The sequence below is a fragment of the Bidens hawaiensis genome, unplaced genomic scaffold (assembly GCF_021521415.1).
Source record: "Bidens hawaiensis isolate Kalapana, Puna unplaced genomic scaffold, B.hawaiensis_p1.1 tig00032846_1, whole genome shotgun sequence".
Lineage (NCBI taxonomy): Eukaryota > Viridiplantae > Streptophyta > Magnoliopsida > Asterales > Asteraceae > Bidens > Bidens hawaiensis.
The window spans coordinates 1-18,865 of NW_027495624.1; the positions used below are offsets into that span (position 1 = coordinate 1).

The 18,865-nt window shown below is 35.0% G+C and overlaps 3 protein-coding genes and 1 pseudogene across 3 annotated transcripts; 1 reads left to right on the forward strand and 3 right to left on the reverse strand.

Annotated features, from left to right (window-relative positions):
- Positions 1-6: 6 nt before the first annotated feature.
- Positions 7-4,977, reverse strand: LOC143584183 (phytochrome C-like). Its single transcript, XM_077066288.1, has 4 exons — positions 2,647-4,977; positions 1,764-2,574; positions 648-944; positions 7-154 (listed from the first exon to the last, which is right to left on the reverse strand). The coding sequence occupies exons 1-2, from the start codon at positions 4,754-4,756 to the stop codon at positions 1,850-1,852; spliced, it is 2,835 nt and encodes a 944-aa protein (XP_076922403.1). The 5' UTR covers positions 4,757-4,977; the 3' UTR covers positions 7-154; positions 648-944; positions 1,764-1,849.
- LOC143584184 (phytochrome C-like) lies at positions 20-940 on the reverse strand (the record flags this gene model as incomplete). Its single annotated transcript, XM_077066289.1, has 2 exons — positions 648-940; positions 20-154 (listed from the first exon to the last, which is right to left on the reverse strand). Coding segments are annotated over exons 1-2 (428 nt in total), but the record flags the coding sequence as incomplete, so codon positions are not given.
- Positions 4,978-6,833: 1,856 nt separating the features above from the next.
- Positions 6,834-8,403, reverse strand: LOC143584185 (alpha-1,6-mannosyl-glycoprotein 2-beta-N-acetylglucosaminyltransferase pseudogene; annotated as a pseudogene).
- Positions 8,404-11,818: 3,415 nt separating this feature from the next.
- LOC143584186 (uncharacterized) lies at positions 11,819-14,121 on the forward strand. Its single transcript, XM_077066290.1, has 3 exons — positions 11,819-11,988; positions 12,076-12,151; positions 13,937-14,121. Exons 1-3 carry the CDS (start codon positions 11,847-11,849, stop codon positions 14,079-14,081), a joined length of 363 nt encoding a protein of 120 aa, XP_076922405.1. The 5' UTR covers positions 11,819-11,846; the 3' UTR covers positions 14,082-14,121.
- The last annotated feature ends 4,744 nt before the right edge of the window (positions 14,122-18,865 follow it).

Below are 18,865 nucleotides of genomic sequence, written 5' to 3' on the forward strand. Positions count from 1 at the left end.
CTCAGCCTCCCTTAGATACTGCACACTTCCGTTCATAATCTTCACGAGTCGTTGACTTATATAAAGTCCAAGACCTTCTCTCGAGACACTTCGGTTACTATGAAACATGTCCTGAATCAACTTCTCCGGCATCCCAGGCGACGGATGGGTAATTCTGTCATTTCATTCCACTTTAATGTTAAAAATTATTTATATAAAAATTTGAGAAACCCCTAATTAAAAAATTCAAAAGAAAAAATAATTAAAAACTCATAACTTGAAATATAAATCAAAAACTAAAAAAGTAAAAAAAACTAAAAAGTTTCCACCGTGTTTCTCGTTCCATTAAAAAAAAAACTCAAGAAATGTCAACCTGTTTTGACCCGTTTCTTTTTTTAGTTTGGCCCATTCTGACCCATCATATACATTTTATTACAACTCATTCAACCCAATGGGTCACATTTGCCACCCCTATTAAAAGGGTTCATTTCAGAACCATATATGTTGATTCCGTCACTATTTTTATTATCATCTATGCGCCACTGTATAGTTATCGCAGTTCTCAACATATTATTGATTTTTAAATAATCTTTATATATTTAATTATTTAAATAATAACCCTATGAATTATAAAGCTAAAAGAGACGCAATAAAAAAATATTAACGACCTGAATTCGAGATGTGCGACTCGTATCTTGGCCCCAATGTGTTCCATTTTATGAGTTACACGAAACAAAACTGAAGATCCTTCGAAGTCGGGAGTGAAACTGAGAGCGTTAGATAAGAAATCTGCGAGTACTTGTTGAACCCTCAAATTGTCACCGAACACGGATAACGAAGTAACTTGTTCGGGTGCATCTAAAACGACCTCCACTTTCCGCTCACGGCTCAAACTTTTCACCTGGTTTAAAACCACCTCTAGTGACTCCCCGAGTTTGAACTCCGCACATTTCACTTCCATGTAACTGAAGCAATGCATTCGCGTTAATTATGTGATAAGAGAATAATAAGATTTTCAATGTAATTAAGAAAGTGATATAGCATTTCAAGTTGTAATAATCAGATGATCAAATTATTGGATATTTTTTAATAAAAAACAAATATACTTTCTTTCTTTTTTTATAAAAAAAATCTATCAACCTAGTTTTGGTATATTACAATCTTTCAACTTTTAAAAAATACAAATAAAAGTGACTAAACTAATTTTTTTTAATATTGCAATCCTTAGAATTGTCTAAAATGCATATATTCTGATTTTTTGTTTTTAATACTAATAACTTGTTAACTCTTAAATTTATCAAAATTTGCGGAAATGAAATTATAACATTTTTGCAAAAGAAAAAAAAATTGTACTATCTTATTTTGTCCAATTACAAGTTAACAAGTCATTATTCACAAAAAGAAATAATGCATTTTAATAATAATAATTAGTTTAGGAATTATTAATACACTTTTTATAAGTTGAGGGATTTTAATATACCAAAATTGAGGTGAAATAGTTTTCTAATAAAAAAAATAATTTGGTTTTTTTATGGTACTAACCTTACATAAAATAAGATAATAAAACAAAAACAAAAAAAATACATTTTATGACAAAATTTGAGAAAATTTGTGAAATAGTAAAAAGTCCCATTAAAAATTACCGAAAAATGATTATTTGATCAGTTTATAATCAAATAATACAACCCGATATCTGCGGCTTCTGGTTGAGGTTACAATCGGAAACCACAGCAATATGCGATAACAGATAAAAATATTTCATAACATCGGGTTAAAAACCATACCATTGTTCGATGCTTTCTATATCCGAATCGTCGACAATTTGTTCCAACTGTTCACGACATAAGCAGCCATTACGCAAAATCCGCATCTATTCACCACACAACTCGGATTCCATTAAATCCTCAATAAACTTAATCCCATTTAAACCATTCTTAAGCTCATGTTTCAAATAAGACACTTTTGTAAGACTATTTAACGCCGCCTGTTCCGACATCTTTTGCACCAACATCGCGTGTTGCAACTCGGGGCTCGTTACATGTATAAAACACAAAACGCCCGTAATCTTTCCATCCCTGTTCACCCTTTTGGTAGCCGAAAGCAACCCCTCGACATACTTATCGTTTTGGTCAAAAAACCCGAACAATAATTTATCCGTATCCAACCCGGAAATAACCTCGTTTAGTAATATCCGGAATCGGGTCAACATATCGCCTTTGACCCGACACCCGAAATTACCATCGGTGAAAACTTCACCCAAAAGCATTTTATAATTCACCTCTTCGCGTGGAAAGCCCGTTAACTTTACCATCGCATCGTTCCATTCCAAACATTTACCGTATTCGTCCATCATGAAAATCGGGGGAATAAGTGCACACGGACTTCGGATAATACTCGCGTAATCACCTTTCGCTTTCGTGTATTTTTCGACTATCATTTTCTGAGCCGTTAGATCTTGCCCGACAAAGCATACGCCCACGATCGTTTGCTTTAGATCACGGCTACAACACGCGTTCGTCACAAGGGTAATTTGGTCATTTGGTTCTTGACTACCGAAACATTTAAACTTTATTTCAACGTCTTTTTCTTCAACCCCTGCCATCAAAAAAACGAAAAGCTGATTATTTTATTCTGATTATTCATATAAACGAACGTAAACTAAAGTACCTCGTAAAGCAGACGAAAGCATGACTTTGACTTCTTCAACCGAATCCTCAACAACCAAATCGACTAACGGGACACCAACCGCTTGATCCAAGGGCAATCCGGTAATTTCAGCTATCTTGTCATTCCAACCACTAATATTCTCATTTCCATCAACCGCAAACACCGGGACGGAAGCGGTTTCAATCAACCGAACCATTTCATTAGCCACAACCCGCAACTCATCAACCCGTTGTATACTCATATCAACATCCGGAACTCTAACAATCTTCTTATCATTATCATCGTCATCACCCGCCACGTCACCACTACCCGCCACATCATCGTCTTGCAAAGACCCTCGTAATATCAACTGCCACGAATGAATCGCATCCATCTCCACATCTTCCCACGGTAAGCTTCGGTTTTTAACCACTTCCAAAAACGCTTTAAACGAGGATCTTGGGTGCATTTTTCGCCAGTCATCTTTATCATCCGGGTCATGTTTCGCCCCACCCCATTTAACCTCCTTCGCCGCGTGGGACCGGAACCAAAACAAAAAATCTTTTGAGGTTATTTTAACCGCCGCCATTCCACAAACCGCTTTCCCGAGAATCGGGGCGTTTGGATACCCAGCATCCGTTAAACTATCCGTGCTTAACCCCGTCCTCCCGACATGTTCTTCCAAAAGCCAATTCGCAATATCTTTAACTTGCGATTCGGTTGGCGTAACACCAAGTAACCAAAACTTGTCTTTGTAATATAAAGCCGCCCCGTCACAGGTCACGAGGTCCATCACGTTAGGCGATTGAGTCATAATCCCGATCGGTGCGTCTCTCAAAAGCATATCGCATAGAACCGTCTGCGTTTTTAATATGTGCTTTTCGCGTTGTTGACCGGCCAACTCGACTTCTTTGTTGATTTGAACGCCGAACACTTGGATCAAAAACTCACACGCGTAACGTAACGGAAACGATACGAACCGAGCACTCGAATGATGACAAGCAACCAAACCCCATAACCGTTTCCCCTTTCGCGAATGTTGAATATTAATCCCACTTTGCGACTCGTTAACATTATCGTTATCATTATCATCATCATCCTCATCATCACCCTCACCATCGTTAATGGTTACCGGCATTACAAGAGACACGATCGAGCCCATATTCGTCATGTACTGCGAATGACACCCATGTGGGGCCCGCAAACCCGACCCGGAAAGATTTAACGGTTCAGTTAAGTTCTTCGTTTGAATCACTTTAACCGGTTGAGCCAAACAATCACAAATCACTCTAACTTTATTCTTCATAAAAAGCGACCGCGACGCTTGCGGGATATCAGTAGCAGGATAATGCAACCCGAGATATGGTTCAAGATCCGGCTTTTTACACTCGGCAATAACCTCACCGTGCTCGTCTTCATGAAACTTATACACCATAACTCGATCATACCCGGTTAACTCACTCACTTCTTTAACTAAAACATTACACAATCGCGATATATTCCCGCTCTGTAACGACTGCAGCCGCGAAATCGCCTTCGCGGCGAGCTTATACGATTTTAAGGCTCCGGCTGCGGTCATGGGTACTTCAGACGGGTTAACAGGTTCTAAATCTATAATCAACCCGACATCATCTCGATGCAAAATAGCGTAAAATGGTTTATTCGAAGTTTTACAATGAACTAAAATCGGGTTTAGTAGATTAACCTCGGGGAAACTAACGGCTTTTTGAAGAGCAGACGCGCTTGATGATCTAAACAGTGTCCGAATATCCGTCCCGAATGTTAACACCTCTTGCTGCTCGATACTCGGGACTGCGTGCGGTGCAAGATCGAGCATCTCTAAGGTGTTTTCACTATAAGCTAACACGCCTAAAGTTTGATCATCAACAGCTATCATACAACCAAAGGGTTGTATTTGACTACCCCTTTGGATTTTCCTTAAATAAGCAGACACAGTGGTGGACGGAACGACGTTGCTGGTGGACGTTATCGACGTCGAGTAGTCGAACTGGCGTTCGGACTCCTCGAAATCGACATGGAGTTTAGCATCAATCGGGGTTTGCGAGTTAACACGGGCGTCGCGTTTTAACCTTGAAGAACTGCTCTTGGAGCAGTGGGATTTGGATGACATGTTTCTTTGCAAAATTAGGGCTTAATGATCAAGAACTCGAGAACTCAAGAATTCAAGATCCTTTGAATCCAATAATATAGTGAGAATTAGATAAAGATTATAACATGAAAATTGAAGTGGATATTAAAATGATTAAAACCCAGATGGGAATCCAACAGTATATCTCGAATTCAATGAATTCAAGATTAGGGTTTGATCAAGAACTCAAGAATTCAAGAACCATTAAAATCCGATAAAATAGTGAGAATTAGAGAAAGATTATCACATGAAAATGAAGTGGAAATCAGAAGGATTAAAACCCAGATGGGAATTAAACAGTTTATATCAAATTCAATGAATTCAAGATTAGGGTTTGATCAAGAGCTCAAGAACTGAAGAAATTCAAGAACCATTAAAATTCAATAAAATAGTGAGAATTAGAGAAATATTATAACATGAAAATTGAAGTGGATATCAAAAGGATTAAAACCCAGATGGGAATTAAACAGTTTATATCAAATTCAATGAATTCAAGATTAGGGTTTGATCAAGAACTGAAGAATTCAAGAACCTTTGAATCCAACAAAACAGTAGGAATTAGAGAAAGATTATAACATGAAAATTGATGGGAATGTTAAAAAGATTAAAACCCAGATGGGAATTAAACAGTTTATATCAAATTCATTGAAATCAAGAATTCAAGATTAGGGCTTGATCAAGAACTGAAGAACTCAAGATCCTTTGAATCCAATAAAATAGTGGGAATTAGATAAAGATTATAAAATGAAAACTGATGGGATTGTTAAAAAGATTAAAACCCAGATGGGAATCAAACAGTATATACCTTTTCTAATTATTTTTATATATAATTAGGCTAAAAAGAGCTCCAATATAATCCCGAACTCAGCCTCAATCCGTTTAAGTTGGCTTGAATTGACTTTTTAGCAAATCCAATCTCAAATAACTCATGAACTACAACTTCTAGTTATAGTCTAGCATCAATTCACCTCAACATCACCATGTAAAAGCTTATCTAAATAGAACCACACTAGAGATTCTCCATCAATGTCACCATGTGAGAGGTGTATGAATAGAGATCAACCATACACGTTAGGGTATTAGGGGTGTATGAAGTCTTATGAAAAGAGATCAACCAATAAAGAAGTGTCATGTCAAAAATAGAGAGTGTATTAAGGGTGTATGGAAGAAAATATATAATAGTTACCCCTAAGTGTGTTGGCGATATGAAGCCGAGCGGTATGGGGTGGAAACTCGCTTCGGGCTCAAGGTAACCGAGATGAAACCGAGCTCTTCCCGAATACCCTTGTTTTAATCCTTTCATATGAGGTAACCATTCTTGTTTTAACAATTGGATTACTTTCCATGATTCTATCCATCTAAATACTTTATGCTATAATAAAGTTTCATAATTCCAACTCAGTGTTGTAAAAGTCGGATTTCAAGACCTTAGAATCGGCGATTCTAGGGTCCTCGGGCACTCAACCTTGCCCACTTTTCCCAACTCAGCCACCATTACTCGCCAAGGTCTAACTCGGTCAAAAGTCGGAGTACTCGGATTACTCCCCCTCCAAGGTCAGCTTGGCCACAAATTTTTTTAAGTAAAAAATTAAAAATAACAACAAAACATGAATTTTTTAAATTATGTTTTTTTTTTCATACGAATTATGCTTATTTTGATATGAATTAGAATTATGCTTGTTTTAACATATATATAATATCCAATAGTTATTTTATATTATATTTTGTCATGCCCGAATACAAGCCGAGTACTCCCCAAACTACAGGGGTCGGCCACCTAAAAACCACCCAGCGAGTTCTACAACACTGTTCGAAATACATCAAATTCTTGGAAAAAAAACCTACCAGTTTTCCAAAAAGAAAATATTCGTTAAAAAGCAAGCAAATAAAACTACAAAAGCATAACAAGTGGATATTATTCATCCCAACATTAAACCTAGGAAAAAAGAAACCAAACCTTTATTCCATTTCAAGAAATCAAATCTAACATATGTATGATATGAAGTCCAGTCTTTAACTACATACAACAAAATATTCATTCAAAATATTATAAAACTCATCAAAATGTTTTACTCCTCACATGATACATTTTAGCAAAATCCAAACACAACTGATGATCTCTTTTATCCCCCCACCCACCCCACCCCCTAAACCCGGCTTTATACCCGTCTTGATCGCGCATAACATGCACGCCCCACTCGGGTTTAATGTTAACCACCTTGTCAACCTCTTCGGTCTCGATATTCACCACCCCGTTATCCACACACGCAACGTTTGCCCCTTGACCCTGGTGCAACCCGCACTTCCCAAAGTGCACCGCACTAGCCCTCGGTCCACGTATCGAGTAAACCGGCCGACCAAACGACGGGTACACGGTCACCCACATGGTTATATCCCAGTTATAATCATCAAAGAAACAAAATTCCTTAGCTTTTCTATGTATTTTCCTCCACACCGTTCGGTTAAACGTGTACCCGATGTTACCCATTCGTTCCGCTACCAAACCGTCGAAATTCTCGCCTCGGGATTTCACGTTACTCGGAGCGAGATTCGCGGCGTAACAATCGGGGCATTTTTTCGGTTTTAACTTTGTTAGTAATTTCAAGTTCTGGTACGCGTTTGGGAAGATGAAATGATCTTCTTCGATAAAAAGAATATCACCCGAATGGCCCGTTGTCTCCTTTAACCCGTCCCAAACCGTGTTCATCATCCACCACCAATGATGCTTTAACGACACGATCTTCGGTGACCGATGGTTTCCATATTGATCGGTTGTACCCTCACATTGCTTCTCACTCGGGTTCTCTTTATCTTTACAATCATTAACCGATATACCCGGGAAACTATTCGGAAATATATGAGGCGAAAACGGTGCGAACACTTGTTTAACTTGACAAAACTTAATTCCTTCAACAATCTTGTTCATTTCTTCGAAGTACCCATCGTGACTTACAATCAACAACGTTTCGTTAATACCCGACACACGAGAAAGACTATCCACAACCAGTTTGAGATACTGCGGACGATTATGAACATAAAGCACGATTATTATCCGGTCTTTCGCTAGATTCGGATACAAATCCATGTTTCTTGGAGGCAACTGGTTTTTACCCTCCAACATTCTCGACAAGTGGTTATGTTTCGGAAGCTTAATACTCTTGATCAAACCCATGACGTTAAAGCTAAATTCGGTACTAATACTACTATCGACTTCATTACTTGAACTGATTGAACCGTTTGAGTTCATCCCAACAAGAAAGAATAACAAAAGAACCCCAAGAAGAGTTATCGACACTACCGAAAGAAACCTACGAACCGCACCGTCTCTAATTCTCGATTTCTTGTAAAACCCCATGGCTCTATCAATATTATTACTCCTAGACATTTTCACAAACACCTGGTGTTCACCGACACAAGATCTAATAATAATCTAACAACAATCTACAAAACCTATATTTATCTACCCAAATAAGATTCAAAACCGCTAACTAATGAGAAATAACAAAACCCTTAAAAACCCATGTCTCTATCAATATTATTTCTCCTAGGCATTTTCACAAACATCCGGTGTGCATAAACACTAGATCTAATAACAATCTACAAAACCTATCTTTGTCTACCCAAATAAGATTCAAAACTGCTGATTAATGAGAAACAATAATACTCTTAAAAACCCATGTCTCTATCAATATAATCTCTCAGACATTTTCACAAACACCTGGTGTGCACAACTGGATCTAATAATAATCCAATAACAATCTACAATAATATGCAAAACCCATGTGTATCTACCCAAGTAAGATTCAAAGGTGTAACTAATGAGTGATTTGGGGATAGATTTGATACCCTTGAATCGAATTCTTTCAAAAATGGTGGTCAGATCATAAAACCCAGTAGGGTTTAAGCTTGAAATCTGGTGATTGTTGGTGATAATGGAGAATTGGGGTTTGATTGATTGATGGATTGAGGAAGAGTAAAGAGTAATCAAGGTTCGGATACTTCAAGAATCGGTAAAATGGAGACTGCTAGTAAACGGTCAATGGTGATGTTGTTGGTGCATTGAATACTTTTTAGTTTTTATATGAAATCTAAGGTAAATATTTGAGCCGTAGATTATTCTCTCTTTTAACGTCAAATAATCTCACGTGAACCTTTGTGACATGCGGGAGTCGGATATAATCTATAAATCCTTATCACCTGTCGGGTTAGAACCTAAAGTTAAAGCGTTGAATCTAGTAGCGAAGTTTGGACTTAGTAACAGCGGTGGCCGAAGTTACGGACTTAAAAATTTTCGATTCGCGTTGGGCGAGCAATTCGGGTCAAGTTGGTTCGGCGATTTGGGTCAGTCGGGTCAAACAATATAAAATCTAAATATCTAATTTTTCATCATTCATTTAAATGATTGTTCCTACAAAAAAAAATATATAGATAATTTTTTAACCAATAAAGGACCTAAAATATTCATGATAATGCGAGAGGAAGGGTGCGGTTACTCGATGTTGCGGCGTGTGTGGGTGTCTCCAAGGTTGAAGGTGTTGTCCTGTGTGTGGTGGTCGATCCGGGGCGGTGGCCAACAACGGCGGACGACGGCGTGCGCTTAGTGGTGGCCAGTAGTCTCCAGTGAGACTATGACTTTAAGTTCTGTACGTACTGAATGAATGGTAGATGGTTTTTAAACTCTAATCCAATGGCAATCATGTTCTTTTTTGTTGTTGTTTAAACAAGTTTATTATTATTACAAATAGCTTCCTTCAAGTTTGAGTTTTATATAAACAAAGCATTTAGTATTCGACTAGTATTTGTTTAGAAAACTGCGAGGTTTTATAAAAAAAATAAACGCTAGGATGTTATAAAAAAAATTCAGTGGTGACCAGTAGCTTTTTGGAGAAATGCCTTGGGGGTGACCGCGCTCAACACCTCTAAATATTTTTGGACAAAAATCACGAAAGTTACCCTATTAATCGAGAAAATGGCAGTGACCGGGGTCACCCCCGGTCCCAATAAACCTTCGCCCCTGGCTGATTCGTCCTTTCATCTAGATGTCCATCGAACTGGTCCAAGTGAAAATCAAACTTACGTCTTCACTAAAGAAGGGCAAGGTCTTTTACCAATAGACTAGTTTCTCATGACAGCCGTCGATTATTTATGATCATCCTTTTTATTTATTTTTTTCATGAATTATGTCATAATCAATGATAAATAGGGCTGTTTAGAAAAGTTAATTATCACAATTCTCACAAAGTAACCATAGAAGAATTTTAAGAGTATATTTCAAAGGACGTATCTGCCCTTAAAGGTAAAAAAAATAAAAAAGCTCGTAACTTGAAAGTGTTTTGAGGAAATCTAGGTTGAAATTGCCCCGTTTATTAAGGAGTTGAATCGAATTGATTCTGTTTGTAAATGAATCGAGTTCAAGCTAACGTAAGATCGCTCATTTGGATTATTTAAATTAAGCTTAAATTTTAATGTTTATTAGAATATCCAAGTTGCAATGTTAGAAACACACAAACGCGATTATTCGGTTGTTACACTATATTTTATACATTTTCCTAAAAACATTCATTTTATCTTCTTCTCAACAAAAATTCCTACAAATATTTATATATTCACTTAATCATCACTTTTGACATTTATTTTTCATAATCAAAATATTTTTATATCGAATGAGATTTTTCATAAAAAGTTTTAATTAATTTATTATAATAAAAACAATTATTAGTAAAAAAAAGTATATAAAGTAAAGCATCGTATGAAAGAAATAAAACAGTGAAGAAAAGATACGAATTATTTTTTACTAACAAAAATATTACATATTTTTATATTTCATTCAACTACTTCATTTAAAATGTTTAAAATTTTAATTTATGTAGCATTCAAATTATTAAGACACAATGAAGTTGCATCGATCGGTAAAAAATGTCTTGCCAACTAACGATTAGCTAAATGAATCGATCGTAGCAAAGAAGTTATGACTGACCTAACGAAATTAGCCATTGATTAGTGGCAATAGCAACTTATCTAATAACATTGACATTTGATCAACGACAGTTGTGCATTGAATGTAACTCAATATTCGGTCGCAAGTATTATCTGTAGCATCTGACCATGTAATGGTAACTCCACATAATTGTTCTGAGCGGTTAAGAGGGTTTTCGTCGGTGAAGCCAACAAAGTTGAAGAAACTGCTATTACGATATTTGATTTTACGATTATCGTTATAATGTTAACAGTCGTTTAAAAAAGCTCGTTTGTATAATTCGTTACTCATTATGGCCTAAGGGTCTTTTTCTTTCGTCTCGGCCGATATATTTATATCCTCGGGACCGGCCTTGGTTGTAACTTATGTTCCTAATAATCAATAATATTATTAATATTAGGTAAATTGGAAATAAATAATCCAAACTTGTGTATTGGCCGATAATAATCTCAACTTTAAAAATCAATATCAGTGGTCTCAAGTTTCAAATATTTTTGTCTCAATGGACCTCCTTAAAAAGCATTTAACACCGTTAAGGTTTTTTCCAAGTTTCAAACCGATGTTTTAGGGCTTTTGATAGAAAGAACAATACAAGTCGACCGATGTAAAACTTATCTCGAAACGGTGACCCAAGCGACGAAACAATGTTTCAATTTGGGTGTTTGAATTTCCAATTAACAAAAATCAAGTCATCTGAATTACCGTTTCGAGATAAGGTTTACATCAATCGAATCGTATCGTTCTTCCGATCAAAAGCTCAAAAACATCGGTTTGAAACTCAAAAAAAAATCTTAACGGCGTTAAGTGATTTTTAAGGAGGTCCATTAAGACAAAAATAGTTAATTTGAGACCATTAGTAGTGATTTTTAAATTTATGATTATTATCGACCAATACACAAAAATTGGATTATTTATTTCCAATTTTCCTTAATATTAATATTATTATATTTGTATAGTGAGAAAATTTATTTATAAAATTTGAAAAGGGGGTAAAATACAAGGACTCCTTCACTGCCACTACTTTCATACCCCAAACTCAAAACACATATTCAAGATCACAACCACCAACTGCCCTTCTCACAAACCAACCAAAACATGTCTTCCATCACCATTCCCACTTCTACAACAACTTCATTAACCACAAAGCTTCACATCCCACCAAAAACACCTTCACATAGACCCATCAAACCTTCAAGAACATACCCAAATCATCACTTCAAACTTCAAGCAAAACTAGGTTCATTTACATAACCTTTCACCATATTTTTCTTCAAAATATTTTATCTTTTTGTTGTTGTAAAATGGTATTTTGGTAATTTTACAGGTGGGGAAGATGGGGAAGTTGGTAAAGATGGGAAGAAGAAGAAGAAGTTCATTACTAAAGAACAAGAACCAGATCAGTAAGTATTATCGGGTATTCGGGTGTGCATTAAACCGAAAAAACGAGAAAATATAACCGGCCAAATAAAAACGGATGGTTTTGTGTGATTAAAATCTAACCAAACTTATAGGTTATATATTTTATTTTTAATTTAAAGTAATTTAATTAATATATAGTTTAATCCAAATATATTAGAGCCAAAATGTGTAAAAATTAAATAACTTGTGAACTAACAGAAAAAAAAATGTGGTACAAATTAGCTATTTTTGAATGTATAACAATTAAATAAATTATTAACTATAAAAAAAGGTCAAAAATTTTCAAACTTAAATGACGAATCTGAAAAGTCCAAAGCCGAACCGAACCTCACTAAATGTATGATAATCAAATAAACTAATATATATACGAACTTTGGTGTAGCAAGGCCCCTATCGGGCCACTTGCCGGCACCCAGTGATCCATGGTAAATTTTTTTTCTAATTCCGTAAAAAACCGACCGAATGTCATTTTTTTATTTTATTTTTTGTTTTAGTTCCGGTACCGTAACGAATGTGACGAAACCGACTAAATTCGTGTAGACTCGCCGCATTTTATTTTAGTTCAGCTACCGTAATGAACGTAACGAAAGCCGACCGAATACCAATTTTGCTTCTTTTTTTTGTTTTTGTTTTTGTTTTAAATTCGGTACCGAAAAGAATGTGACGGAGCCAACCGAATTTGCCTAGACTCATAGCCTCAACGCCCAGTGTCTACAACACCCGGGTTTTACCGATCGATGCCACCTCATTGGTCCACCTCAGTTTTTACTTTTTTTGCTTTAGTTCTAATACCATAACGCACGTAATCGAAACCGACCGAATTCGTATCGATTTAGCACTTGGACACTGGGACCGACAATGCTTGGGTTTTACCACCCCAGGCCCAAGGTTTTGCCTATCTAATTATTGACTAACAATAAAATTGAAGCCTAAATTCATTATTTTTTGCCAACTTTCTTTTTCAGTTCAAAATTGTTAAGCCCAAATGAGAAACCCGAAAAGATCCAAGCCGAACCCAACTAAAAAACACTGAAACCGAATAGTTTTTACAAACTCAAAACAAAAGTTCGGTTTTAACCCAAAAGTGCACTGAACCGAGCCGTGCACACCCTTGTGCTGTTCACGAGCAGAACCGAACCAAGCGAAGGCTTGCTCGTTGCTTGGCTCCTTTACAGCCGAAACGAACGGCTAAAATTTGAACCAAGCGAAAATCGAAACGAGCCAAAATCGAATCAAGCATTTTTTGATCGAACATCAAGTGATTTTCGAACATTATTTATATATTTTTCACATTAAAATTTTCAATAAGAAACAAATTTGAAGGTTGTAAATAATATATTTTTATATACATATTGGTACTTTTTAGACAAATGTGCAATATGTTGTAAATTTTTTTGAGAAATAAATATGAACTGAGATATGATGAATATGTAAACAAACTTCATGTATTCTGAAAACTTAAAGCGAACAAATAAAACTATAAAATTTACGGAATTGAGAAAATTTTAAAGAGTTTAAAAATTGTATACCTATATTTATGTGTGTTGTGAATTTATTTATATTTTTGTTCATATCTAATTATATATAAAATAAATTAAAAATATTCGAGCCGAACCGAACCAAGTAGACAGCTTGTTTACAATTGAGCGAAAAACAAGCGAGCATTTTTCGAACAAGCGAAGAGCGGTTTGGACGGCCCTGTGAGCGGTTTGATTCTTGAGTTTTAGCGACGAGTGATGTTATTAGTGACGGTTGAAAATGTGCAGGTATTGGCAAACAGCAGGTGAAAGAGAAGGTGAGAATCCAATGAAGACACCCCTACCGTACATTATCATATTCGGCATGTCTACACCGTTCATCATCTTAGCCATTGGCTTTCTCAACGGTTGGATCAAGGTGCCCATCAGATGATTGATTGGTGCGTTGTATATGTTAATTTGTATATTCACTACTTCTATATATACATGTTTTGTATGAGATAAATAAAATGAGCAAAGATTAACTGTATATTTGGTATGGGGTAATGAAATGAATAATGGAATGGAATGAACGTGGTAACGGTATGGACAAAGGATTGAAATAGATCATCACATTTCATTGTCATGTAGAAATGAAATGATTCTTCACTTTATTATTATTACTAGATTTAGAACCCGTGCAATGCACGAGATGATCCAAATAAATTAAGCAATGATGTTATATTTATATGCAACCTGCAACTAATAGCTTTGCTAACTATGCATGTTAAAATTTCTGCATATATATTTCGTTATTTACCACATCACACAACTCACAACAGGTGAAGAAAATCATCTAAAAAATTCATGAGATTAAATTGTCCACATCATCAAAATCACCCACAAAAACAGCATTTGCTTATCGATTATTTCAAGATATATTAAAACTGATCCGTTTAGTTATTTTGCTTAAAACAAAAACTCATACCCCAAAGAAAATTATATGCGGTAAGTACTCAAGAATGCGAGTTAAAAATCACACATATTTTTTTTCCAACATAGTATTGTGAGGTGATTAAAAGAAAAACCTATCACCCATGGCTTCTTCTCTCATTGAGATCCTCATCATCAAAATCTCTTCCACTATCGTGGCTGCATTTTCTTTTGCTTGCCTACCAATTTAAATAGTACTAAATGACTTAAAAAGCAGAAACTTATAGTTTAATTGAAATGCAAAGCAACCTATAATAAGGCATGTTCTCACCTTCTGGAGTTGTATCTTAGATTTCCGATGAGATAAGTAACCATAGTAAGTTGCTTTTGCAAGAGCAAAGGTAAAATCCAATGAATTTAGTGCAACTTTTTGGTGAAATCTGTGCTGTTCAACCCATTACAGATCGAAGAAAACCCAATTAATCTTACCTCAATGCACCGCTCCTAAACAATCAATAGAATGGAAAATGAAACCAAAGCTTCAGAATGGTCATCACCGGAGCTATTTGTAACATTAATAATGGCATAATTCAATCTTGGATATGATTGAAACTTGAAACGATTATCAGAAATCTTACTTGCTAAAAACAATGGAATGGAAAGGATAGAGGTAAAAGAGAGTGACGGCTGCTGTGAAGACAAAATTAGGGTTACCAACAGATCGAGTCATAGTTATTTATGGGTGGGTAGAAAAGATCCATGTAAACAGGGATATGGGAATGAGCGGTGTCAGCCACAATGCGGAAGCGTAAAACGGGAATGTAACAGACACATCTGGTATCAACAAGATTGTTTATAAAGAAACATTACAAACTAATTTACATTATATTACATTGATATATCTTTGTGTTCAAACTAAGTGTTACAACAAAATATGTTAACCTTGCATCTATTCACATAGCATCGAGCATGTTCCACAATAGGTAGCACGACATCACTTTATTCCAACTTTGGTAATCCTAAAAAGCAGTTTAAAACAGGTCAACTACTGGAGTTTGTTAGTTTCAAGAAAACAGTTATGAATATTCACAAGTTAACACTTGTAATCATGATATAAGTATGTATGTATGTAAATGATGTAATTATGCTAAGCTACAGTGAAGCCTTGACTATATGTGCTGTGTGCATCCATTTCCCATGCTCAATCAACCACTGTGGCTCCCTTTTCGCCCACAACATGCCCCGGTAGCTATGTCTAACACTACATAGCCTGTATATATAAATATGGTCATCTGCAAATGGCACTATGTGACATGGCAATCAGGCCGATTTCGTTTGGGTTTGTCAAACCAATTCATAAGCCACCGGCTCGAAATTAATCACTGTGATCGTGGGGACTTTCGTGTGTTAGTACTTAGATAATTCACATCATTACAAATTTCAGATATGTATACATAATCAAACATGTTTTTCACCCCAAAAGTTCGTAAAACTGTTTAAAGAGTGGGGTCATGAAACTCACTGTTTAGTAGATAATCAGTAGCACGTCGGTTCGAGGTTTGTGTAACTTGTAATCACGGTTTCCTATAATCAATATTATAATAATATTAATACTTTAATATTATTATAATCTCAATACTAAACTGGGCTGCATAACTAATCTGGGTATGGCTGGAATGCCCAGAAAGTGACAATAGGCTTAGGTTGTGATGTTATTCAATGTCTAATACTTAAAACCGAACTTGGCTCAGATTCCCGTTTTCCCAGCTGGGCCAAGTTGTTCGTTTACGTTTTCTGAAAACAGTTATGGGGAAATAAACTTGGGTAAATGTGTTGGTTAATAAAATGATTAAGTTATAAAGAAAGATCACATATTGGGGTCCCGGATTAGCTACGGGGTCTGTTTCCGTTTATTCAGTTTAATTTGAGAAGAAACGTGCACAATCTATCCAGATTCTCCAGGTTTCTCATAAAAAGGTTCGTTTTTACTTAGTTAATCCAAAAATATGATTTTTGATCACTTTTGGGGTTTTGATATTCCCGCAGGTTCGTTAATCGCGAACTTGCCGGTTGTTATAAAAACTGAATTTGTTTCAAATTAGCATAATTAATTAACCGTCAATCGTTAAATTATGAAAATTTAGCCACTTATCAATTAAAATATTTATATTTTAATAAAAATATTTTTGGAATTATTTACTGATTTATTAATTTTTAAAAATTAATTTTATCAACTATATTTCGCCTGAAAATCGTCCGTTTATCCCAAACAATTTCCAAAAATTCCACAAAAATTCTTGAATACCTCAAATTATATCCCAAAACAACCTGTATCAATTCCAGAATGTAAAAGGCTTGTGCAATATTCTTTTTGGCCCAAATTCGGCTATAAAAATTCACACGAACGCATATGCACAAAACACCCTTAGACTTCTCCAAATGATCCCAAAATTCATATGTGATTAAAATACATTAAATATGAGTTCCCTGAAAATTTTCATAATTTTTGAAGCATTTTAACTATTTTTCCCCATTAAACGTCCCAATTCGGTAATAAATTCTCCAAATATTCTCGGATGATTGAAAAATTATTAAATTTGAACAGGGACTCAATGATATGGTCTCTGATGTCTCTGAAAATTTTCAAGACCTAAAAATATGAACATCATAACCTTAACCTAAACAGCCCGTAAGCGAGTGTTTCTGCATTACCTTAGCTCGGTTTTGGTTCGTTTCCGCCTTTCTAGTCAACTTTTCAAGCTCTTGTGCTCCTATGTAGGCTAGATAAAAGTCCTATATCACAAACCAAGCAATTTTTCATCAACATAACAGCCCTTGAGTTAGGGTTTCGGCTAGTGCACAAAAACAAACTTTTGAACCGTAAAAATGCCGTTTCAACCCTTTAATCCGTGTTTATGGCCAAAAAAGATCATGATTCTGATTTGAAACTAGGTTTAGCATCAAAGTATGTTTTTGAATGATTTTTGAGTGTTTTACATGGTTAACTATGATTTTTAACAATTAAAACATGTTTATATGGTATTAATAAAGGTTAAACAAGTGTAAAAGTTGCTTATTTAAGTTGTTTACCTTAGGGTTTGAAGAGTTTCCTGATGAAGAAAGGTTTTTACAGAATTTTGCTTGTGGATGAATGTGCAAAAATATCTTTAAACTAGTTTATATGTGAAAAAAATCAAAAGGGGTGGAGGGGTCCAAGGTTGAGGCCGGAAGAAAGATTGGGCTCCATTGGCCCCAATTTGGCCCATTAATCTGATTCTAAAGGCCCAAATGCGAAAACCCAGGTCCAAATTTAGTTCGGATTCGATTTTTGGCCCGAAAAACTTATCGAGTGTGTTAAACAGTGCGAAAACGAGCGTTTTTCGGCTAGTTTTGTGTAAAATTATAAAAACATACTATATGTTTGTAAAAATCGAAAATATTTTCATGGATCGCTTAAAACATTTCAAATAAGTGTTTGGTAAGTCTTTTTCGGCTTAACGGATGATACAATGCTTGGTTTGTAACTATCTTTCGCATTTAAATCTATAGCGGGTAGTTAAACAAACATGTTTTCGTTTAACTTGTTTGCTATTGAACTAAGGCCATATTACTACTATTTTAGCCTATATTAAACGTATATCACTTATAGATGGCCCCCCAGGATATCTGGGTCATAACCAGACCCGTTCGGTTAATCGTTTGATTGTTACGTGTTACGCGTTTATTTGCTTAATCGATAAATACGTACTGAGGTGTACCTTGTTTTGGCTCAAATGTCACAAATAGACCATTGGTTGTTTTTAGAGTGACGCGTGTACAGAATTATTTTCTTTTATTATATATGTAGATGTAGATTATTAAATATTATTCTAATAATAATATTATTGTTTACTAATAACAATAAACTGATAATATTTATCATTATTATTATTTACTAATTATTATTGTTATTAGAAAATAATAATAATAACAATAATAATAGCTAATAATATGAATATTCTTAATAACTAGTTTTTAAAACTCGCGCGTTACAACGAGATTATTTAATCGAATAAAAATAATCGTTAAAACGTTAAATCATGCATGCGCGTTGTGAAATGTTAACTCATTAAATTTAAATATAATAATAATTCTAATATGATAATAGTTATATTATAATATACAAATCAATAATGATAATAATAATAATAATAATAATAATAATAATAATAATAATAATAATAATATACTATAATAATATTGAAAATTTGACAATAATTATAATATAATAATAATAACAATTATTATTTATATTTATTATTATTA

Bases quoted from the DNA above. Each gene is read 5' to 3' on its own strand.
- LOC143584186 (XM_077066290.1), top strand. From the start codon at position 11,847: ATGTCTTCCATCACCATTCCCACTTCTACAACAACTTCATTAACCACA. The intron at 11,989-12,075 runs GTTCATTTACAT...GTAATTTTACAG, and splicing joins CAAACTTCAAGCAAAACTAG to GTGGGGAAGATGGGGAAGTT. The intron at 12,152-13,936 runs GTAAGTATTATC...GAAAATGTGCAG, and splicing joins AAAGAACAAGAACCAGATCA to GTATTGGCAAACAGCAGGTG.
- LOC143584183 (XM_077066288.1), bottom strand. From the start codon at position 4,756: ATGTCATCCAAATCCCACTGCTCCAAGAGCAGTTCTTCAAGGTTAAAA. The intron at 2,575-2,646 runs GTACTTTAGTTT...TTTTGATGGCAG, and splicing joins GCTTTCGTCTGCTTTACGAG to GGGTTGAAGAAAAAGACGTT.